Raw genomic sequence first — 25,193 nt, 5'->3', positions numbered from 1 at the left:
ATCAGCTGTTGGTTGGTCTGAGGACGCTTGCCATGTTTCAATTGCTGTTACCCAAAAGGGATAGATGTGGGAACCTGCTAAAAAGGTGCTGGACTAAATGGGAAGAGTCAAGGTGAAGGCAGAGACTGCAGGAAGGTATTGGGATACAAAGGGCTGAAAAACAAAAATTGAACTTTTCTGAAGGGTTTCAGAAATGGTACCAAGTCAGAGTGAACTAGGAATACAGAGGCAGGTGCTGAGGTGTACAGGTGAACAGCAGGAACTGCAGTCATTGTCCTCCCTTACTCTTGGAGACTAATGGCTTTAGTTAAGCCAAAATGAATATTATCCTCACAGATTAGAACAGCCTAAACAATCTGATGATTCATTTGACTAAAATGAAGTATGTTGTGTATAATTTAGTGTACTTTCAATTTTGTTTTCTTAATATTACTTCATTCCTATAGCAAAGGCTGTCTTGAATGAAGTATCAAACAATTTTAGCCAAAAATCACAAGCAGGAAGCATTTCGACAATTTCCTGGTAAATTCCATGGCTTCTGTAACCCCTCTTTCTTTACTGCTGAGGCATTTTACAGATCCATGCTGGGCTGGAGAGAATACCAGCAAAACTGATCCACATAGGCATGAACTCTGAGTTGCAAGTGGGGATGTTTCTGAGATGCTGGTGTACTATAGCACTGAGAACTAGGTAAATGTGTACATGGGATATACAAGTAGGTTTAGAGAGGAAATGGTTGAGATTCATTATTACCACACAGATCTATGAACACAACTTCCAACAGCAAATGCTTTAACTGTTGATTAGAAGAGATGCTAGGAAAAGAACACTTTGTTTTGCTGTTTCTTATATTCTGGATCTAAGCTACTGTTTTTATAATGAACACAAAGCAGTTCTGGGCAAGAGGGAGCACACAAATCTAGTATTAGTGGGTTCCAAAACACAAAACCTAGATATATACCTGTGCATACTTCTATTCTGAACAGCAGCACTGTGGAATGCATATGTTTAAAGAATTCAAATTTAAGTATGGTTCCAAAGGAAACAGCGGTGTTCCTCAGGGGTCAGTGCTGGGTCCGGTCTTGTTGAACATCTTCATCAGTGACCCTGATGAGGGGATGTTGGCTCCCCTCAGCAAGTTTGCTGATGATACGAAGTTGGGAGGATTGGCTGATGTACCTGAAGGCTGTGCTGCCATTCAGCGGGACCTGGACAGGCTGGAGAGCTGGGCAGTAAGAAACCAGATGAGGTTTAACAAAAGCAAGTGTAGAGTCTTGCATCTGGGGAGGAATAATTGCATGCACCGGTGCAGGTTGGGGGATGAGCTGCTGGAGAGGAGCTCTGCAGAGAGGGACCTGGGTGTCCTGGTGGACGACAGGTTGGCCATGAGCCAGCAGTGTGCCCTTGTGGCCAAAAAGGCCAATGGCATCCTGGGATGCATTAAAAAGAGCGTGGCCAGCAGGTCGAGGGAGGTGATCCTCCCCCTCTACTCTGCCCTGGTGAGGCCTCATCTGGAGCACTGCGTCCAGTTCTGGGCTCCCCAGTACAAAAAAGACAGGGATCTCTTGGAAAGAGTCCAGTGGAGGGCCACAAAGATGGTGAAGGGCCTGGAGCATCTCTCCTATGAGGAAAGGCTGATTGAACTGGGTCTGTTCAGCCTTGAGAAAAGAAGACTGAGGTGACCTGATCCAGGTCTATAAATATCTAAGGTGTGCAGGGCAGACTGTTTTCAGCAGTGTGTGGAGACAGGACAAGGGGAAATGGCCAGAAACTGCAGCATAGGAAGTTCCGCACAAATGTGCACAAGAACTTCTTTACGGTGAGGGTGACGGAGCACTGGAACAGGCTGCCCAGGGAGGTGGTGGAGTCTCCTTCTCTGGAGATGTTCAAGACCTGCCTGGATGCCTACCTGTGCGACCTGCTGTAGGGAACCTGCTTTGGCAGGGGGGTTGGACTCGATGATCTGTGGAGGTCCCTTCCAACCCCTACAATTCTGTGATTTAGCTATGAATAATAAAGTATTGAGTTACCTTGAATTATTAAATATTTTGTATTAAATACATAATTGTTAATATTTACATACATAATATTTGTATTTAAATAGTTTATGTCAGTGCTTTTAATGTTATAGCATTTTTGTCCTAATGTCAGATTACATAACTGATTTTTGGTTCATCCCATGGAGGATAGAATTATACCTTTCCAGAGATGATTTTTCTGTTCTTGTGACTTATGTCTTTTTATGTCACAACAAGGTCTTCAAAATCCAGAAATTTCTCTGCTTAGTAAGAAAACATGGGAGTGTATCTAACCTTCATTCCTGTTTCCTTTGGAACCACAGTTAAAGAAGCCTGCTTCTGTGGTTTTTTTTGTTTTGTTTTGCTTTTTTTTTTTTAAATGCCCTTATCGCAGCATTTGTGAATCCCTTGCTGTTCTATGGCACAAAGTTTTAGGAGCTGGAAAAAAATGGTAACAGTCTTTCCCTAACTTCCTAATAATGAAGGAGCATCACTGACTCAATTACTAAAATAAAACTGAGGAAAACAGCTGATGAGCATAAAATCTTGCATGTAATACACTTTCTTATCTTTAATATAGGACTTACATTTGTGTCACAGTTTGACTACTATTTAATAAAAATTACTTCTGACTTTTCTCCTTTCAAGCTGAGTTGCTTGAGCTAACTCCAGGCTTACATTTCTTACTTTCATGGGTTTTTCTTGTTTCTCTCATTTAATCTAATGCATATGATTACAGGTTGCGTATTACTGAATAACTTGCAACATTTCTACTTTGTTATAATTTAATTTCAAATGGTTTTGGAATATTATTACATGAATGTTCAGAGCACCCAGAGGAGGAAAGATGTGGAGCTTTTGGAACACGTCCAAAGGATGGCCATAACGGTGAGCACAGGGCCGCAGTGCCTCTCCTATGTAGGCAGGCTGAGGGAGATGAAAATTTTCTGTGAATCATCGAAACTGGGTTAGCTGCTGATGACACTGACAAAGGCTGTCCCAAGAGCGAAACAAGTTTGGGAAGCTCTGTAAAGATGCAGAAGATGAAGCAGGCAGTACCCAACTTGGGTGAAAGAATGCTCTCAGTAGTTTAGTTTTTGATCTTTCCTGGGATTTCTCTATGGCAATGACATGGCTCTGATTGTGTCTGTAGGTGTTTTAGAGTCTTCATAGCCCAACAGGGAGGGAGGGAAGTCATCTTACCCTTGTGGACAACAACATCACAGTGAATCTTTGGAGCTCTGACTAAGGCTACTTTGAAAGACTCCACCGGAGAAGAATGAATATAGGTTCTTGTAGTCTTTTCTTGTACCTCAACCACAACCCACTATTCCTTTGTAGTTTCCCAGCATCCAGTATTTCTATTTCTCAAATACTCCCCCTCTGCAACATTTCATTCTAACTTTTTTTTTTTTTTTTAATGCTGCCCTACTTTTCTGTCTTTTAGCTTGCTTAATTTCAGGGAGAAAAACAGACAACTTATGCCAAGGAAACCTATAAATCACTTCATATAATTTGTAACACTACTGAAAAATCAGTTCAGGATTTATGTCACTGCAAATGAGATCAGCCATTTGCAAGCTTCCTTTTATAATTTATTTAGCAAATTGAAAACATTCCTTTAAACAAGCTTTGTCAGCTTGTCATCTACTGTAGCAAAATAAATAGCTTGCTGATGGATCAGATAAATTGGATTTTTATAGAGTCCCATCTATTTCAAAGGTCTTTTCTCACACAGGTTGAAATAGCTTGCTGTACTGAACTGCTGCACGTGCTCCAGAGCACAGTCTTTATTTTTAATTCATACAGCTACATATCCTGCATTTCCCTCAGGCTAGTTGAAGACTTCATGCTCTGACTTCATCTGAAAATGTATGTATATACAGAAGCTAAATTCTTAAGTCTGATGTGAACTTGGAAAGTTTTAGGTGCGTTCATGTCAGCTAGCAAGCTTTGGGCTATTAGTCGCTTGTAGAAGGTGGCTGTTGATCAATCTCACTCAGAGAAACATGGTGTTTTGGTTTGCAAGTCAGTCCTGGAAGAGGGCACCAGACCTAAATCCCAGCAGGGTGATGACTGAGTTCCCCTGGGCCCCATACAGGGCCCAAAAGAGCTCATCTGAGCAATCTTTCCATGCTATGGCTTCCTTACATGAGCTGAGCCCTGCTTGGAGCAGTGACTATCATCAGGGCTCTATCATTATTTTGAGATAGTGGAAAAGCCTTCTATGTGTGAATAGCTTGAATATACTACATACAGTTACATATGTTTCTAGTGTAAATAAGGCCTTGTTGAGGAATGGGTATTTAAAAATCTGTTTCGCAGTTTGCAGTACTGGAGGTTCTGCTTGCACACCAGCTAGAAATAATATCAAGCCAACATCTTGAATGTTGATTTCATGCACCAAGAGAAAAAGAGAATATAATTATAGCACCCTGTCATTTTCATTTTGGCAAGAGTGCTCATTTTCAAGGGAAGAAAGCAGTGGCCCAAGCTGCCTTTGGGAGAAGTGAAAACGCCATCAGGAAGCCTGACAAAACTCTTTAGGAGGTTGGACTTCTGCCATGGCTGATGGGATGGCCCATAGCTCTGGCAGCTGGGAGAAATAAAATTATAGTGGCATTCCTTTGCAGGTGGCTAAATTTTATGTATGTCCATGAGTTGGGATGACTGGGGAGTAAAGCACCTAAACAAACAAACTTCTATCAAAGCTGTTTGGCAAATGTTTTATCACATTTTTTTTTTTTTTCCAGATTTTTCAAGGGCTTTTTCACATTTCCTCAGAAAACAATACCAATAAGTGATAGAGGATAGGCCTCTTATTTTCTTGATTATCTTAATTTCCCTTGTTCTGTTTAATGATTAAGTCCCATAAAACTTTAACGAGTGGCCACTTTGCTCAGTCTTTAGCTGCTTCCCATACAGTCAAGGAGGGGTATTCTGGAGGAGACTTAGGGGAGACTATATTGCTCTCTACCCCACCTGAGAGTGTAGTGAGGTGAGGATTGGCTTCTTTTCCCATGTAACAGCAATAGGTTGAGAGGGAATGGCTTCAAGTTGTGTGATGGGAGATTCAGGTTGAATAATAGTGAAAACCTCCTCTCCAAAAGAGTTGTCAGGCACTGACACAGGCTGCCCAATGAGGTGTTGAGTCATTGTCCCCAGCAGTGTTCAGAAAAAGAGGGGATGCAACACTCAGCGGCACGGTTAGTAGACAACATTGGTAGTAGGTAGACAGCTGGACTAGTTGATCTTAAAGATCTTTTCCAACCTTAATGATTCTGTGAGTGATGAACTGAGGGAGGCTGGGTTTGGTGGTGGGTGGCAGCCTCTGGTTCTGCAGAGAAAAGCTGAGATGACAGCAGTGAGAGTGGGAGCATGGGGAAGTGAAGGACAGTGGCAGTATGGAAATGACATAAATTCTTGATTTTTCTGCCTTGATAATTCATGCTAAGATCACCTTAGCACAAGACCTGAGCTGCCCACTCTGCATGTCTCTGCCCTCCATGCTGGCCCAGCTGTGCCCTGCAGCTGTGGTCAGGTTCCACACAGTAACACATGAATTTCAATTTTTTTCTCTGGAACATAGAACTGAATGGTGTGGAACCATGGAACTCTCCTTGCCTCGCTTTGTCTATTTTCCTTATTTAAAAAAAAAAAAAAAAAAAGCCAAGTGTAAAATAAAAAGAAAAAAATTAAAGCGAAAAACACAAGCAATCTTCTAGGGGAATGTGAAATAATTAGCAGAGTGCAGAGGTTACATAGTTCTTAACAGCCTAGTGTTAGCAACCCTTATTAAGCAAATGCCCCCCTTTAAAGTGCAGCTGTTATGGTAGAAAATGGCAAATTAAAAACAGCAGCATGTGATGGGATTTTGTGAAAGCTTGTCCTTCAAAGATGCTCAGGAGGTACTGCCCAGTATTATATGTATACAGAAATCTGTTTATAATACCTGCAAAAATGGAGATTTAGCCACACTAAAGACTGGAAATTAACAGCCTAAGAAAACAGTCAACTATTTCCTTGCAATAGCCACAAGGAAAAGAATGAAAGCAATGCTGCTCATGGTTTTGTGCAACTGTCTTTTTTTTTTTTTTTTTTTTTTTTCCTTCTGGGTGGGTAGGAAAACCAATCTTCTCCTTATAATTGCTTTATCTCTCCTGCAAGTGAGGGAAACCCATTTTCTGTCAAAATCAGAGAGAATCTGCTCTCTGAAGGTGAGGACCTGCAGCACTCAGTGCAGCCCCCCAGGAGCTGAGAAGTGCAAAAAAAAAAAAAAAAAAAAAAAGTGTTGAGCTGAAGAGATCCTCTGCAATAAGAAGTGCTTTCAAGGAGATAGGTAAGCAGCAGCTTTTTTTTCAGAAAGATGTGGAAACATTTCTCCTCAGAGCACGCAAGGCTGTGAATCATGAAGGTGCTACTTCATGTCTATTCATTCCATGTCTGAGGGGAAAAAGAAACATTATGGAAAATACTAAGAACTCTTTCCCAGAATTTTCTACTGGAGATGAAAGGATTTATCGTGAATGTTGCTTTGGGACTTAAATTTGCCTTTTCTGTTTTGAACTTTAGACAGAACTGTTTTAGAAGAAATCAGCAATGAATTGTGTCCTGTGTCATGGGCTGCAGAGCCTGTCAACAGGGACTTACCTCCCTCCCATGCCATTCCTGCAAACTAGAAACTGCAGAGCTCTAGACCAGCTAATGTTGAACACCGTTCTAGATGAGGGTGCAAGTATTAAAAGCTGCCTTTTTTTTTTTTTTTCCCAAGGTAAAGGTCAGAGGTTAAACAAGTAACTGTGTTGGTTGTCCTGTACAGCTGTATCACCAGACTGAGAAAAACTTCTCTCTGCACTTTCAGGAGGGGAGCTTTTCTCATTCTAATGCTTTCTCAAAGAGCAGAAACTCTGACATGTACAAGAACGTGTTCAGGCTGCTTCTGCAAAGAAGGGCACATATAGCTTGTGCCATGGCTGCAGTGTGAGTGCACTTCCAAAGTGCAGATGTGGCCAGGTCTAGTGACCTGCCACCAGCCTGTGTATGGTCCTTTCCAGCTCAGTCTGTAATGCGGCTTATTTACAGAACTGCACCCAAATCTCTCTGCCCTGAAAGAGCTTCTCCCATCACCAAGCTACCTCCCAAGTTACTCTGTAGCTGCAACACTCTGCTCAAGGCTTCTGCATTCATTTCAGTCGTGCTGACAGACCTCCACTTTTTCCTCTACATTCAGAGTGCTGCTGCTGGTTAAAAGAAGCTATGTAGCAGCAGATGATAATTTGTCTGTATGTGGTGCCTGGAGTCAATCTTCACTCTGTCTTCCATTGTTCATTCATAGAAAGCACGTCCGAAAGAAGAAGGGATTTACTCCTGTAAGGGCCCTTAAAGACTGGTTTGGCTCCTGCGTGGGAATTTCAAAACAAAGAAAACTTCAGAAACAAACAATCAAGAAAGACAACAAAGACAACACTGATGTGATAAGGTACTTCCAGATTCTCTTCTACTATATTATATATATAATATATATAATTATATGTTATATATTATTTATTATATGTTATATATTCTCAGCAGAAATAGCACTGTGGAGGGAAGGAGCTTATACAGATTTTCTTTGAGAATTCAGCCTCACAACTTTTCTTTTCTGCAAATATCAGCAGCTTCCTTTCCCATCCATTTACCTTTACCTCACTGCTTCAGGCCCTTCTCCATCTCCCAGATGTCTCTATGAAGTCATTCATGGGATATCACACAGGCACCATGCATTTGCAGCACAAGAATACTGATACATTAATAATACAAGCCCAACAAGTAATGTTTTTTGTTTGTTTACTATACAACTTAACCTGTAAGTGAAGGCATGCAAAAAAGGGGATGTGTTCTTCAGTGCAGGGACTGGCTTACTCAGGGCCTGGTTTTGTATTCTTCATGTTGACAGTATTTAACAAATAATGATGCTCAGTTAGAGCTACAGCAGGAGTCAACGCTATACTTCTCAACTCCATTGCAATCACACAGATAATGCTATGCTCTCATTTCATACTGAGCATGCTAACTGTATTTTAAACAACTTTCAGAAGAGTTTTACTAATTTTAAATACACCTGCCATTGCTCTCATGAAAGTGTACTTCAAAATAAAAAAGGAAGCAATGACAGAGGCATTGCAAAATGCAGAGACGTTATTCATATTAGCAGGGAAGAGGCTCGGTGCAAATGCTATACGGGAGTACTATCACTGTTCTCTGCCTGCTCCTTTGTCACTGCTTGCAGGCATGGGTTAGCTATTCGTCATGAGGTGAACTGTGGAACTCACCTACACTTGAACTTCCTCTACTTGCTTGCTGTGCTAAGTTTGACACGTTGCTGCCAAACAACATCATATCAGCACCGCCCTGGATGGCCCACTGAGTCCCTGGCTTGGCCAGTTACTCTCCCTTGGCAACCAGTCAGTGGTAAGAGGTGGGTGCCTTCTTGGAGGCAGATTCAGAGCAAGAGCCTAACTGTGAGGGCTTGCAGTCATCACTCTGGCTCCAGAGAAAGGTATTTACTACAAAACCTACCAACGAATCCACTCCCACTCATCTGTCTTCTACCCATTAATACAGAGTACAACAGTTAACCTCAGAGTGATGTCATCTGTGACCCGACTGTACCACATTTTCCAGGAAATGTAATGCAAGTCTTAGCCTGTGCCCTCTCAGAGCCATGGATAGAACAATATCCCCCTTCCCCTCATTACACACGCACACATTGGAAAAAAAATGTGCAAACCTCCTATTTATAGGGACAGTAAAAATACAAAGCGCGTGAAACTTGATTTGTGAAACTGTAGCTTAAGCTCTCCTTACCTAGAAGAGAGGAATGAGGGATGTGGGGATCTGCTTGGTGGACAGGGTACTTGGACTTAGCTGAGCCTGCAATGCAAGAGGATCATGTCTCATTGGTGGGCTTACTGTACTACAGGTATGTTTAAGCGCCCATGTGTTTAACAGCACTTATAGAAGCAATTCTAATAAAAAGCAGCAGTTTTATGACAGTTAAGTCATTGTTAAATTTATTTTTTGAATCCTGCCAACTGCAACTTGCTCTCTCACCAACATCTGCTGCTTTCATCTTCAGAATAAAAATCCAAGCCCTGCAAGTCTAATCACATAACAGTTCCAACTCAAATCTTTATATTAGTTAAGGTTTGCTCTTTTCCACACCGAAAATTACTATGTAAAAACAAATCTGGAACATCAAACTTAAAGATGGGAAAGGATCAAGGCTCTATGCAACTTGAAACATGTAGGCACAGAGGAACTATTCAGTTATCTTTTGCCTCCCTTGCTCCCTCCTTCTTCATGTGGTTCGGCTTTGTGCTTCAAAGGCAATTCAGGCTGCTTTAAAATCTTCCCAAGCAGCACTGACATGGAGGCTTATAGGTGTATCCTATTTGTACTTTTTAATTGGAAGTTAAATTATAAAGCTATCTGTGAACGCTCAGTTCTGCAGTAGGCTTAATGCAGAACTAGAGCGTGTGGTTTTCATGGCAAGGCACCTCAGCTGTAGGGAACCTAAAGAGTCCAGTTCACCAGGACATGGACAGGATTCTCATGCATTTCAGGAGATGGTAATAATTACAATCAATTTATCCTAACAACACAGTTCAACCCTAGTAAATCTCAGAACAGACACGTGCCACCAAGTCCCAGATCATTCTCTGTGGGAATCATCAAATGCTACAAATCTAAACACTACAATGCCAAGGGCATATACATAGCTTATACACAGCAAGCATGCATGGAAAGGGAAGACTAGGAGCAGGAGAAAAGATCTTCCTTTTGATTAAAAAATAAATAAATTAGGAGAATGCAGAAACACAATGGTGTTTCACTGACCACAACTAACAGCAGATAAGTGAAGGAACAGGAGGATTGAAGAGAACCTCTGCAGCTGAATTTTTAGATGCTGCTGGAACAAAGGCACAGTGAAAACAAAACATTCACCACCTCTTGGAGCTGGAGTTACATACTGCATCCCAGCAGACATCTGGGTGGTTGAAATCCCCTGTCAGGATGAGAGCTGGCAAGAGCAATGCTTCCTGCAGCTGAAAAAGCAAGAAGGCCTCGTTAGCAGGCTTCCCTTGGTTAGGCAGCCAATAGTAGAACCTGACCATCAGTTGAAATGGCATATACCATAGAATCATAGAATTGCTCAGGTTGGAAAAGACCTCAAAGATCATCAAGTCCAACCACAACCTAACCATACCATAACCTACCATAACTAATAACCCTCTGCTAAATCATGGGCTCCTGAGCACCAAATCCAAACAGTTTTTAAACACATGTAGGAATGGTGACTCAACCACCTCCCTGGGAAGCCTATTCCAGTCCCTAAGGTGAAAGATTCTTTGTTCCCACCACAATAACCTGCAGTATTTTTTCCAATTTCATTAATCCTTCTTTCAGGTCCCCTCTACACAGTCACCTCAGTTAAAATGAGGGAAAAGCAAGTAGGAATTCATTATTGAAAACCTCTTAGATGCACTTGGAAGATCTTGCAAAGCCCACGGATCTAGTGAGTCCTCCTGTAAACTTGATTACAAAGGGGAAAATAAAGCATATTTTAAACATCAAGGGCAACAGTGCAATATTGCTCCTATGTTTTCAAATTTTGAATAACAATACTAGTAAATGGAGAGACAACTCGAACATGCGCAATGTACTATTATACACACAACCAAGCACTTATCAAATTTTCTGCAGTCTCCCTCAGGTGGTTAAAGAGGGAATACAACCTTTTTCTAACATGAATTTCTGCTGACTTCACCAGATGTCTAAATTGTTCAAGTCTTACTAAATAAATATTCTCTGCAAAAGTGATGTGAGGTGGGGGAGGTCTGCTATTACTGTAGCAGTTCCATATCAGCTACCTGTAATGCAGGTAACAGAAGAAAACAAACAAATTAATTTCACAGACCTAAATGAGAAATGGAAAAAAAATACAAACCAAAATTCAAAACACAGAAAGCTTTACAGAATGCCAATAGCTTTCACTATTTGCTTCTACAGTGTTATCCAACTTCCTCAATACATTATTGCTATGAAATCCCACTGACTGGAAACAGGTGCTATTTTGAATACTTAGAAGGATACTAAGTATCCTGGGTCTACACCAAGCTAGAATACAAAGCAAGACAATTCAGGAAAATGCAGTGTTAGTATTAGTTCAGTCAGAACACACAAGCAGAACAGACAGGAGATGTGCTGTTTCTGCAGGTTTTTCTGGCTGTATGCCCCAAAAAATTGTTTAGGAAGAGAACAAGTTGGTAAGAGTTTCACTGATGACAGAACTTGTAAAGCCACAATGAGATTCTCACTTCTCAGATCTGCCTGAGAAGCCCTTGATATGGTAAATCCTTATTTTTAATATAAAATGTACAGAAAATAAATAAGCTTAATACCATTACAGTCTTTAAGGCTTTTTTTTTTTTTTAATTTAAAAAGTTTGTCAAACAAGATGAATATTTACAAAATGTTCAGTATTTCAGCTCTCGTACCAAAACCTGCTCACTACAGTACACAGATAAAGAAAGTAGAATATACAGATCTAAAATATAGAGTATCGAGAAAATCTAGGTGACCTGATAAAAATTACAGCATTTCCCAAATGGAAAGGTAAAACGTGAAACAGCGTAGCTTTAACTGAGCACACACACTTCCAGTAAATACAGTAGAGACAGCCTCTGGAAAATCTACACCAATGTAGTAATTGATGCTAGATCAAAGCCACCACTCACCTCTTGAATCCCTCCATCCCTTGAATATAAACTGTACATATGAAATTTACAGTGATTTTCAAAAGCTCATTCTCAATCTCCAGAAAGATGTTCTAATGCCACACAATTGATGCAATCTCTTTGTCTAGGAGTTTTCCTACATAACGGTTTAGTTCACCTGCCCAAATGATGATAAAAAATTCTTCTGTTGGACAAAAAGAATACAAATTCCTAATATTCAGAAGTCAAATGGAAGTCTTTTTTTTTTTTCCTTTTTAAACCAGACTATATATACACTGAATATGCTTTCATTTCACAGAGACAGAAGGAAGGAAAAATCCAGATGACTTAAATCAGGGTAGGGAGCAGGAATGCTGTAAACTCTTCAGAAGTCTTTATACTTGCTTGTAGAGAAACTTTAATCAGTGCTTTCAAAGAAAGGCAACATACACCTCATTTAGTGTCTGATATAAATAGTCAAGAAGATTGGTATGCATGCAATTAGCTTCACTGTGTAAAAGAAAATGAAGCACGGATCTGTCTGTAGTTCTCTTTCTTTTTACAGCATACCAGATTTCAGTTCAGATGATATTTCACCTTGAAGGCTGCCTTCACATCAAGACCAGTCTAACACTTCATTTCACTGTGTTACTGGCAGGGCAACATTAACAGGCACTTGGCTAGGTTGTTGTGCTGGTGACCCATTACTGAGAGGTTGCTGTGGAACACCTGCTGGCTCCATTTTGCTGATGTGTGTTATGAAACGTAACCGAAGTTTCAAAGCTGGTCTTAAGTTACAAATTATTTTCTCAACCTGTAAAATAGAACAATTATAAATAATAAATTAAGACAGAAATGCATTTGGTAAATCGGGAGTTTTTGGACGCATTGCCACCAATACAACCACTAAATATGCACAGTGAGAAAAAGATCACAGTATTTATGTTAACTTTCTATTTGTCATGTAAAGCTACGGACCTCTTGTGATAACAACCCTTAACCCTGCCCCCTGCTTTGGTCTAACAGTACTATAACAAAGCTCTGCAGAATGATTAACACAATTTGTATTTCTAAAAAGTTCAACCTGTTATAAAATTAACTACGTGATTATTATTATTTTTTTTTAAACCAACTTTGGCCACATTCTTGCTTTTCTCACTAGTCAAACTACATTAAGTGAAACAGAAACTAAGTAAAAACTTGAAAGATATGGCTTGAAATATATTGTCAAATATTCAAAATTTTATACAGCTTTGCCCCAGTGGCTGCTTTAATAATAGTACTTCGAGAACCTTCAAGCTGCATCTTAAGCTTCACACTACAGAAAATAACCCAGAGATCTGAGATACTAAGCCTACTGCAGCTAAAGATTGTAACTGCATAAAAGTGTACCAACTCCCCAGTTTGCATACAGAAAGACTAGTCCAAAATTAAGCTTTTTGTTTTACTGCTACAGATGAAAATCATTCCTTAGAAAGATTAATTTTCTATAAGGGAAGATAACTGATTTACTTACTTGGTCTTTCACACTGTCACCTGTGAACATATATTTCATATGATACAGGAAATCACATATGGGATCCATGTAGTTCAGATGCGAGCTGTATTGATCAGCATTCAGGAGCATTTCATAAAATGCCACTCCAATCTGTCTCCAAAGATACAAAAGTGTCAGACTCTACTTTTTAATATAATTGCAATTCAAACATAATAGACATTGTATAAAGTGATCCAAGAGCTACGCTTTACCTCTATCATGCATCGTGTCCTCTCCTGCTGGAATCGCTGTAGAAAAGGACCAACGAGGTGGTAAACATAAAGCAACTGGAACTCTGTTTTCACTATGGGTATCAACACTTCTGTGAGGAACCTGTAATATTTCAAAGGTACTTATTACTTCAACCAGACTTATTTTCTTCTCTTCCCAACATTGAACTAAAGCATCAGATTATCTCTGATGGATCTGAGCCTTTCTTTTAGAAATTACTATGATGTTTTGAAAATATTAGCTGTTTCAGTGACACTCTAGAACACTTCTAGGCATTATTAACTAAAACAAGAAATCTCAAGGAGAAAAGCAATCCCACCAAAGCTTAGCAGAATGCTATGTGCAGTGGAAAAGCTGTCCTCTGAAGTTTTAACATTACCTTTAATTCAGCTGTCATGACTAATTGAGAGGAATTCATCATAGCACCTTCACTTTTGCCCAGTATGTTAAAACTTGGTATTAGCAAATGACAGCTGTTAGTCTTACCATTAACACAGCACTGTGGAAAGTCAAATCAGTATTTTTTTAATGCATTGGTACTTTTCACTTGACTTAATGACTAAGTGGGCCACTATTGTGTCTTTCAGCCAGTAAAGCATCTCACTGAGCAGCTACAGGGTACCTTCCAGAATTAAAGACACACTGATCATAGCTGACACCTTATAATTATACTACAATCAGCATTTTTAGGAAAAGTTTAAATGAACAAAAACAAGCACAAAACTAATAAAAAATTTTTAAAAGACAGTTGTAAAAGACAGTCACACTCTAGATGAGAGCTCTGAAACTTACAGACAATAAGAGCCATGTTGAGGGGAAAAAGGGAGCTGGAAAAGGACTCATGATCTACTGAGCAGATTTCGGTGCAACTCCCTACACATTTGCTGGCATGAATACTACAGGTACAGCTTTGCTATATACAACATACATATAAAATTGAAGACAAATCATCAAATATAATTACACATACTTGGGAATGAGAGAAAGCTGTCCAATGCTAGAATGATGCCAAACAGCATGTGCCAAAGCCAGAGTGTAGCTACAACTCATCTCAGAGTAAGACTGATGACATGCTGTGAAGTCAAACAGCTGGAAAGGGTAACCAACCCACTCTGTCTCTGAAGTCAAGCTGGGACTGTTGATAACATTCACAATGTGATCATGGAGAACAATCCAGTATGGCTCCTGGAAAAACAAAGAGGCTGAATTCCTTCTGAAAAGAACATTCAAAATGACAGCAGAGAAAGGATGAGAAACATCATTATATTTCTAAGATGTTTTCAACTAGATGGTAGTTTATATACCTGTTTGATGAACCTGAAAATTAAGATGCATAACACAAAACAAACACATCCATGTCCATGGATGTGGTGCACTCAAAGGTTATCACAAGGTTATCATGACACAGTTCATTAATTTAATTCTTTAGAGAGCTATTGTAAAAGATATCAAAAGGAACAGAGCAAATGTTAAAGGCCTTAGTGGAAAGAGAACAAAAATTTTCTGAGTACAAGCACAAACAGACCAAAAATCCAACATGAAATCAAAAAGAAATATATAAATGCCAGAGAATATAAACAAAGGTTCAAGGAAAATGGTCCAGAGAAATCAGTGGATCAAAAATGAGGACAAAATCCATGCTGGCTTTTTTTCCAAAGAAAGAAACTACTTTGAAAGAGGAAGGTCACAAAGACAACTGTTGCACATATAAGCAACAAGTAAGAAGAAAAAGAAAGTTAAAGTTATTCAGATTTTCCTGGTCATTATATTCAGAAGATCAAAACGTCTACCAACACATGATCACTAATACTGCATGCACTTGCTTATACAGCCTTAGGTACATTTACATAGTTTAAGAATATTTCTCAAGAAGTTGAGAGAATGATATAAAGACATACAGATAAAGGATGTGTAAGTGTTAAGACAATTAGATTTGCACCAGAAGCCTTACAGAAAATTTTGAGTTTGCAGTTCCAGCTCATAATTAATACAACACGTGGAACCTAACATTTTTAATAGGAGTAATTAACTCATTTTCATCCTAGCCTGAAAACAAAACAAAAGCAGAAAGCTTCATCACTTCTTCCATGCTGCATAAGTAGAAAAAGATGTTTTTCTAGCATGCAAATAGTCTTCAGAATGGCTCTCTGAGGAATCTGTAGATGTTGCCTTTACACTGCAAACTGAAAAAAGTTTTGAAATGTACTCTAGAAAGTCAATAATGTTTTTGTGAAAGAAGACATTTTATTTTAAAATACAACATATTGACTCACTGGTAAGGCTGTGATAATTAGTCCAATAGCATTCATCCAAGCTGTGATATTCTCTCTTGGCACCAGGGGCTGACTACAGATAGAAAAAAAAAAAGAAAACCTGAGCTCTGAAATCCACAACTGTAATTTGTGCTTTCCATGTGCCTGCAAGAAGGTTTATTTATACAAAGAACACTTCTCAAGAAGTTTACAGAACTATACAAACACATGTAGTTTTCAGAAGACACAACATTCAGCATAAGTATCACTATGACATTGCTTGAAAAATTTTAGTCCAACATGATTTTGTTTTAGAAGCATGTTTTTCTGAAAGGGTGTAATCACACTATGACTGCTACCAAACAAGCTCAAGTGCATAACAGCTGCTTGTCCCTTTATTTACTCGTTCCCTCCACATGCCACAAAGCTAACAATAATATTTTACTAAGCTGAATAAAGCTGAAAACAAAATCATTTTAGTTTGTCCCTACTGATCAAAGATGACGTTTTGAGTCATCTTTGCAAGAAGACTAGGTCCTTCTTTTCACTTCAGTTCAACAAGGAATCAATAAATAGAACTTCAGGTCAAATTTAAGGCATCCTGAGAGCACACTGGCCTTGCAACTCTGTTCTGTTTCAAAGTATCTCTAATTTAACACACAGGATTCAGAGTCCTACAAATGGTTTCTGCCTCCTTCGCTGTATATTAACTGATGGAATTTCTCCTTTCACTCCAGCTGAAAGGACAAGATTTTTTCTAGCCTTGTGCCATTGAACCCAATGAAAAACTCTGCAAAAACCACTTAAATGCGAATAGTGAATGGTTTAATTAATTTAAATGTTACAAAACCTTAAGAAAACGAATACTGCAAACTACCTTAGCAATCTTTAATTACATATTATAAACTGCAGAAAACATTTTCAGAAAGCCAACGTACCTCTTCAGCACAACGTTCAGTAGCGCATTGCCCACATCTGTTCCTGGAACTGCCAGTGCCATGAGCTCAACACAGGTAACATGAAGAGCGTGGGCAGCTGGGTTAGGAAACTCATTGAATCTCCAGTCACAATTTGGAAACGGACCAGGTGATTTGCCTGCCATAGGTGACAGTGATTAAGGAAAAAAAGCTCCCCAACAAGAACAGGCGTACACAGCACGCTGCTTAACACTGCATGTATATGTCACAGAGACAAAACTGAACTGAAAGAAATCGCTAAGAATGTGTAAAACAGACACAGCTAAAAAATAAGACATATGGATGAGCATGAATATAAGCCACTTGAAGTACTGCATAAATACAGTTATGAATACACATGTGCATAAAGCAACGTGTAGACTCACACATGTCATGCAAAGGATAAATTTCTTCGATGAAGTGATGGAAGAAAAAACATCAGCCATCTCATTCAGGACAAGATGAAATTAACAAGAATTTGCAGTGCAAAACCTTTAATTTGCTTCAGCAAAAGATCTCCTAGAATTCTACAGCAATGGTTTATGCAAAGTAAGCACCTGCTCAGCCTCTGAAAAGACTTTCACAAGGAAGAATAGATCATTAGAGCTAAATATTGAGAAGATCTAACACTGTTGACATTTGCATAAGAGCAGACTTTTATGTAATTTTAATTTTCTTTATATAGATCTAATACACGTTCCACATGACACATTAGAAAAAGACCATTTGGAAAGATGAGCAAAAATGTAAAACGCAGAAAATTGGCTAAATCCCATAAAGCTAATCCTAAGAGAGAAGGCATCCAGAGAGACTCCACTAGTGCTACTCTCTAGAACACAGAGGTGCATAGGTTCACCATAGTATTTTAAGTCAGCTGTAATCACAAATGTAAAAAATAAAAAGCAACAATTGAGAGCATTAAGGCTGGTGTTAAAGGTATTACTGTGTCCTAAAAACACACCCAGCAGTTGTTAACATAATGTATATTGACCCTCACCTATATGCTGTTAGCTATATACAGAATATTTTTTTTCCCCCATCATAATACTGGTAATGGCACTAGAGAAAAGTAATCTTATGTTCTAAATTTATTTTCATCATGTTTTATGTCAAACTTACTTTGCATAGCAATTAAGATTCATTTCAGAACGCATAAATATCAGCATTTTTATCTAGAAACAATGGAGTAAGTAGTGAAATATTTGCAAAGCTGTACTGTACTTCATTTTCACCACATGTTTCAGGATGTTTTTGCTAGGAGAGCACAGTCACATAAAACAACAAAGAAATAAAGAGACACATTGCAACTTTGATCTCATCTTCTAAACAATTTCTGTAATTGGAAGGAATAGCTCTGTATTGTTTAAGGAGAGGTCAGTTATCCTTTATCATTATTGATTTTTACATAATCTCCACTCAGTTTTGTATCTGCTTAATTGGTTTACTGCTTTAACATTCTACACACCTCTAGAAACAAACTCAAAATAGGCTAATTAATGAAATTGAACATTTTGATAAAACAAAGCTAAAAGACATCGGTACAGCTTAGTGCACACTAAGAAGGATATTGTCTACTAGTCTTCCAATGAGTTTGCAATAGTAAGTGTCATCAGGAACCCACGGATTATCTTCTCTGGCATTCATAGCACATTTGAGGTAAGTATCACTTAGGCACCAACCCAGAGGGCGATTATCTTTGAGAGAGCCAATGATGGCATGAACAAGCTTCCTCTTGAGGTTGGTGCGCTCTCTCAGATGTCTCTCGTAATAGTGAAGAGTGTTGTACAAGTAAGTCACCGGACGGTCTGCCAAGAAGAAAACAAGAAAGTGAATGGAAATCTCTATTAGCATCATTATTACACTTCCGATGGCAAGAATGAAATTCAAACTAAGAGCTGGACAAGACTAAATCGCATGTACTTAAAAAAGCATGTATGGAACAGATTCATGTTCTTTGTGTCATTATACAGCAGTGACTTTCTTTTGTCTTGCATTTATGCTTGAAAGCGTGGAGACAGGCAGAAGACAGGCAAAGTCAACATCATCACATAAGCTATTAGTAATTTATTCATAAATAAATTCTCTAAACCATCTCTGCATTTAAAAGCTATTAAATAGTAAGACTCTAGTCATGAAGTCACAGTAAACAAAGAACATCCTAAGATGTCTGGCCATAACATTACAATGTCATCTATAAAAATAAATATACTGCAGAAGTGTAGTAAAAATAAAGAGTTAAAAAAAAAAAACAACACAGGATAAATAATTTTGTCTTAAACAATGTTAGGTGGAAGAACTTTTTCTATCGTCTTAGTATCTAAAAGACTGTTAAGATACAACTCCAAGTATTCACTACTACAAGGGGTGAAAGGGAAAGGTGTGAAGTAAGCATAGTCTTACAAAAGCTACCTGAATAAGAGCACTGTTTGTAGGCTGAAGTACACTAACCACATATTGTACTTCTTTGTGGAAATGCACACACACAGTTCATAGAATACTAATGAATTAAACAAAACTATGTTAGCTGATTGTTATGAATGAAGGAGATGAAGGACAAGAGCATCACCACAGTAGGAATAAGAGCCTGCATTCACAGGTAACTTACCATGGAATTTGTATAAACCTCCCAGATGATCCAGTAAAGTTTCTAGTGACTTAGACACTGGAAGCAGTTCCAGAAATCTATGGATTACAATGTCAAACACCGGCAGAAATCGCAGACATACATTTCCAAAGTAAATTGGAAGATACTGGGGCTGGATCTGAACTGGGGGATTGACTTGCTCTGCCAAGCCTTCAAAATACAACTTTTCAGGATATTTCTGGAGGGAAAGAAACCAAACAAGCTTGAAAGCTATTTCTTTAAAAGCACTGTATTAAATATCAGCACCCACGTTGCTTTAAAAGACACTTCATAACGTTCATTATCATTCATAACTCCAACAAGAGGTTAGCAATGCAAAGCTTACTGAAGAAAAATGATCTTCTGAGTGAAATCACGCAGTGGTTATGACCAGAAGATACATATTCAGAAAAAAAACAACCCAGAAGTTTCTCCATTGCTCAAAGGAGCGTAAGGGAGCAATAAGGAAACTGAGCCAAAGCTAAAAGCAACTAGTCACTATGTGTCACTTGTCACACTGTTATAGGAGGAAACGTAAAGGAAATTAACACCACTGAAAGCTTCTGCATTATGTACTAAATCAGAGCACTAGAAATAATATACATGCAATTGCTCCCTGGGAAAGAACTGGAATGTACCCAAATACCAGACGAGTGCAGCTGAAGCATGTGCATGGCATTTACCTGTGACTGAAATTTCCACATGTCAGGCTGAGTCTAGTAATTTTACATCTATGGCTGAACACTTCCCAGATCAATATAATTTGGTCTTCAACTATTATTCACTTTTAGAAAGTTAAGACACTTCACTGCCAGCACAGAATCAAATGGGGACCAAAAAGCACCTGGATCAGAACCATATCTGCTTAGCTGCATGGGAGTTTAGTTGTACCTATTTTCACCCAGCATTTAAATATCCTTTGACAGAACGCTTTATCACACATCACTTTTTAGCCAGCAGAAGCCAGTATGTTTACAAAAATATTAAAATCTCAGTAATTCTCTTCCCTGATGTGTCTGGAAATTGTATTTTTCTCACACAGGAGATGGAAGACTTCAATAATTAGGAGAAAAATGTAGATTTAACTGTTGTATTAGTCATAAAAGAACAGAAGGAAATACACCTTTTCCCTGACCTTTTCCCTGCACAAGAATTCTATCCTAAATGAATCTCAGTAAAAACAAAGTTTTAAAATGATTGGATTTAGATGAACAAGGGTTCCTCATAAGCCCTTCAGATGCTTCCCTATTTGGATATTACAAATTATAATTCGAACACAATTATGTAAACATAGCATTGTATTTTTATAGTAGCCCAAACAAATTACTACTTAAGTAGCTCTAAGAACCTACAGAACTGTCTTGTAACTTTCAAGGAAAAAATACTTTCTAGCTGATCTGAACTCTACAGGAAGTATCGAAATACAGTGGTTTTATTAGCTTTGATACCTTGTGATAACTCATATGCTTAGTATGCCAGTCATTCTGCAGCCAATGCTCTGGAGAATTCTCCTTCACAAAATCACTCACTCTGTTTCTGAAATCATTAGGCTTGAGTAAGAGTAATTGAATAATGAAGTAACAGACTTGAGCTTCATTTCCTTCATGACTACGCATAGCCTTCAAACAAAAAGAAAACATGGAATTATAGAGTTCATGCTGCTGTCTGCTTAGGAACCACTAGACATTAGCAAGCCAGTAGAGCTCAACATTACATAGATCTGCACACAAATTTACACAAAAAATATAGTCTCTCAACTTTATTTTTGGAGTGAAGATGGAACACAGGTAGGCTCCATCATCACTGGAGAAAAGCAATCATCACATTTTCTATTCTGCAGAGAGAAAATCTCAAAAAATTCCCGGTGAAAGTATATTACCCAAGAATTCTCTTTCTCTTCTGTATCTCTGCTCTCTTCTTGAAAATAGCTTCATTCTTATTATTAATTGGCTAAGACTGCTTCAAACTTCCAGCCACTCCATCATGTTCTCACTTGAACTTGAAGTCCCCATTAAAACTCAAACAGCTTTATAATTTAAAAATCTCATCTTAGCACAATTATAATTACAGAAAGAAAATTTATTTCCCTTTGGCTAAGTTCTGCTTTTCTTTAATTTACAAGATAACCTGAAAAGACAGAACACCATTTTTCCTCTATTTTTTTTTCTGATGAATCAGGCTGAATTCCAAGCAAAAAGACAATAACTAACAGGTACAGGGCTTTCCATTTGTTTCCAAACAATGGCATACTACTCCTGTCTTTTCCAAATGCAGAAGTAATTGCACAGCTCTGAGATCAAAGATCCAGAGCACAAAAAAAAAAGTTCAATAATACTAATTCAATGGTTGCCTTTAAATAACCACAAAAGGCTTTCCCTATAGATTCAGGTAACTATAAGACTGACTTTTACATTACTTACAGAACTAATCTACTAGTTTACTTATCAAATAGTCAATATTTTTTAAGTGATACACTTCTAAAAAAATTGCTCTCACAGAAGTAGCACAGATAGCAAGGACCAAACTCTAAGCAGAAAAAACCTCTCAGATCCTTTCTTTTAAGACTTACCAAACAAAGTATCAACCTGTCCAGTGTTACAATGTTGTATTTCCAAACCATATCATTGAGAATCTCAATACATTTATTGAGCTGCTGACCTCCTGCAGAGGTAGAGAATTCATACACCAAGAAATCCGCAAATGTCCTGACATGTGCCACAAGAGCTCTGGCCCCAATTCTTTCTAATACTCTACCACAGAAGAAAACAAAACAAAACAAAACAAAAGCTAGTCTCTTTTACAAGAACATTTGGAAGCAAATCAAATGTCACACTTTTTAAAACATTTTCATCTGATATATCCTAAGAATGAATGAGTTTTACACAAATGTTTACTCCTCACCTTATTAAATGAAGAGAAACTAAAACAAACAAAATGACCCATTTAAAGAACAAGTGAATTTCAAAGTTACTAATTACAAGAAATGTCTCAGGTTCACCAATTCTGATCCACAGTATTCTGTTCAGAATACATGCTTTCGTTACGTATTTTTATGCATAACATCCATGAAGTTATATATCCAGTAGCCCAATGTAGTTTTATTTTTCTGTACTGTGTACTTAAATACAAAAATAGCATTAAAATACTGGTACAGACCATTATGTACAAAACAAACAAAAAACTCAGTAAGGAGGTACAATCAATCTTAGATGCTACATCAATATCTGGCTCCACTCTTTTGTTCCCCATGTTCCAAATTTTAAAAAGTATGTGCAAATTGAGCTCCAATGCACACGGACTATGTCCTCATAGCAGAAAATGCTGCTGCACAAACATTGAAATTGCACCTTCTGTATCCTCACCTGTAACCAATTTGATTAATGTGATCTGTCTCTAGCAGCATCTTCCACAGCAGACAAAGGAAAAGTGGGGGTGAACCTTGCACCGAAAAGCGTGTGATTATTTCATTTTCATTGGTCATAGACTTCCACTTTCGATATTCTTCTTCCACATTCTTCTTCAGGTTAAAACGGCTTTCCTGAGGCACGTTATTCTGTTTGAAGAACACCTGAAAGAAAAGTAGGATGTAGTGTGACCAAGAGCCTAAAATAGAAGTATGAAAGGCCAACTTCAGCCAGACTTCGCACATTATAAGTTTCTACTTCCTTGTACAATGAAAATCCACTAGACAGGATTCTTCACCCTGACACCACGCTGTTTTGTCAATAATATATGACAAACTGCCACAAGATTACAGGCTTCTTCAATCATTATTTATATATTTTTTAAAGATCTGATTTACCTTTAACTAGTAGTATCAACTTGCCAAACTTGACCTTAGAATACTTCAGGAAAAGCTAACTCATTTCTGAAGATACATCAGTGTTACAGGCACGTTTTTTTATACTGATTTAGCATAGCACAGACAGAAAATGAATCTCACTGACTAGTAAAAAGCAAAATAACTTGTTTAGAGAGTAAGTTCTGCGTATTTCCAGATATAAAATCATCAGCATAACTATCAGCATAACTATTACCTGCAGTGGAGCTGGAAAACAGCTTAGTGTATGGGATGCCCAGTTATGTGGAGTAAAACTCATGATAGTCTGCAATATATCCTTGCACCAAGTTCCTTGAATTGAATCAGAGCCTGTGAAAAAATCTAAGAAATGGATTGACAACATTAGAATTTCATGTAAAAATAATCCTAATGTTGCTTATTGTTATTTGTTCTGTAGCAACATGCATTAAGGCTCTGTTGTATAAAAGGGCTCACTTTTTGACCAACTTCTCCCATCCCTTCCTATAGAATCTTATTTATTCCATAGAATAACATATTTTACGCTATTAACAATAACGGAATTACTTTTAGGCTTTGAGCTAGAAATAAAGCAAGCACCATTTTAAGATCTTATAATTAATTTTCTTTAACAACAGCAGAACATGCTACTGCTGATTAACTGATTAAAATTTTAAAAAATCTTGAGGAAATTAATGACAGTGAAATCACTGGATGCTACTTCTGCATTGCTTTAAAAAACAGCTCAGCAGTTTTCTCAATTGACAGAATCATAGAATGGCCTGGGTTGAAAGAGACCACAATGATCATCTAGTTTCAACCCCCCTGCTATGTGCAGGGTCACCAACCACCAAGACCAGGCTGCCCAGAGCCACATCCAGACTGGCCTTGAATGCATCCAGGAATGGGGCAAGATTAAGCTGTAGAAATCAAACAAAACTCACTCCCTTCTAGCCTCCAATATCGGTTTAAAATTACATATTGATCAAAGGCATAAAAACTAAACACAGAGAAGCCCTTTATTTAAAGATTTCCTCCATCAGTTTTTCTAAAATCAATTGTTCTCATTCTCCATCAAGTCTTTACACTAAAAGTATATTTTTCCATAAACAAAGGAGCTAGAGAAAGTACCCTTCACCAAGCTAACAAGAACTACCCACTATAATTATAAATTCCTAACACATTAAAATCCGCAATAAAAACTTCTCCCTCTTCCCTCCCAAATCCAAAACACATGATACTACTTCTTAAAAGGTAGGCAAATGAGGTTTCTGCATGAGCAACATACTTGCTCTTCACATTACATTTTTACTTTTAAATGTCAAGTATCAGTCATCAATCCAAACCTTTAATAATGAAATTGAAAGCAGGATAAAGAGAACAAGATGGTAACACTAGATCTGTGTTTAAGATCTAGTTGATTTTTATACATCTGACTTCTGATGGCTTTCTCCCTAAAAATAACATCAGAATTCATAAGCACAAATTATACATTTCTCAAAACAAGAAAATTGTGGGATATATATTTGGACTGGGTCATTTCTAGGGTTTTATGTTAAACGGTATTTTAGAGAAGTGGTCTGACTTCAATCTTCAGTTAAACATCATCTCAGCACACCACTGTTACCTGTCACATGCGTTGCCCTTGCTAGAGTTAAGATTAAAGCCCTGTTGAGTTCCTCTGATTCTGCGGACAGAACTGTTTTGGGGTCACTGAGGAATCGTGTAAACTGCGGTTGGACTTCTGAGCTGCCCAAAGCTGTGATTAGCCTTAAAGCAGTGCTCTCAACACTGAAAGAAGGAAACAGTCCAATTAGTAAATAACACCTATACTACTGCTTCTAAGATTCCAAAAAGACTTTTAGTTTCTACTTCATGTAATACAAAACCATTTGTTTTGCAAGTGATGTTCTCAACCTTCTTTCAAATAAAGCCCCTCAAAAGTTGATTTAGTGAAAATTCTGGGTGCAGAGTAGTTGGAAACCAGATTGGAGTTTCCCCAGTTTAGAGCTCCTCTTT

The 25,193-nt window shown here is 38.2% G+C and overlaps 1 protein-coding gene across 1 annotated transcript in view; it reads right to left on the bottom strand.

The window, feature by feature from the left end:
• Positions 1–12,416: 12,416 nt before the first annotated feature.
• Positions 12,417–25,193, bottom strand: part of MED23 (mediator complex subunit 23) — a gene marked incomplete at both ends in the record, with an annotated part of 30,926 nt that continues 18,149 nt past the window's right edge. The window contains 13 exon segments of the mRNA XM_079550347.1: positions 12,417–12,590; positions 13,293–13,424; positions 13,526–13,646; positions 14,515–14,729; positions 15,818–15,890; positions 16,735–16,891; positions 18,309–18,557; positions 19,358–19,574; positions 20,824–20,994; positions 21,945–22,125; positions 22,738–22,943; positions 23,413–23,537; positions 24,802–24,965. Coding sequence (XP_079406473.1) covers positions 12,417–12,590; positions 13,293–13,424; positions 13,526–13,646; positions 14,515–14,729; positions 15,818–15,890; positions 16,735–16,891; positions 18,309–18,557; positions 19,358–19,574; positions 20,824–20,994; positions 21,945–22,125; positions 22,738–22,943; positions 23,413–23,537; positions 24,802–24,965 — 2,185 coding nt within the window.

This window comes from Tetrao urogallus (genome assembly GCF_951394365.1).
Source record: "Tetrao urogallus genome assembly, chromosome: 2".
NCBI classification, from domain to species: Eukaryota; Metazoa; Chordata; class Aves; order Galliformes; family Phasianidae; genus Tetrao; species Tetrao urogallus.
This window is presented reverse-complemented; position numbering and strand designations above follow the sequence as displayed.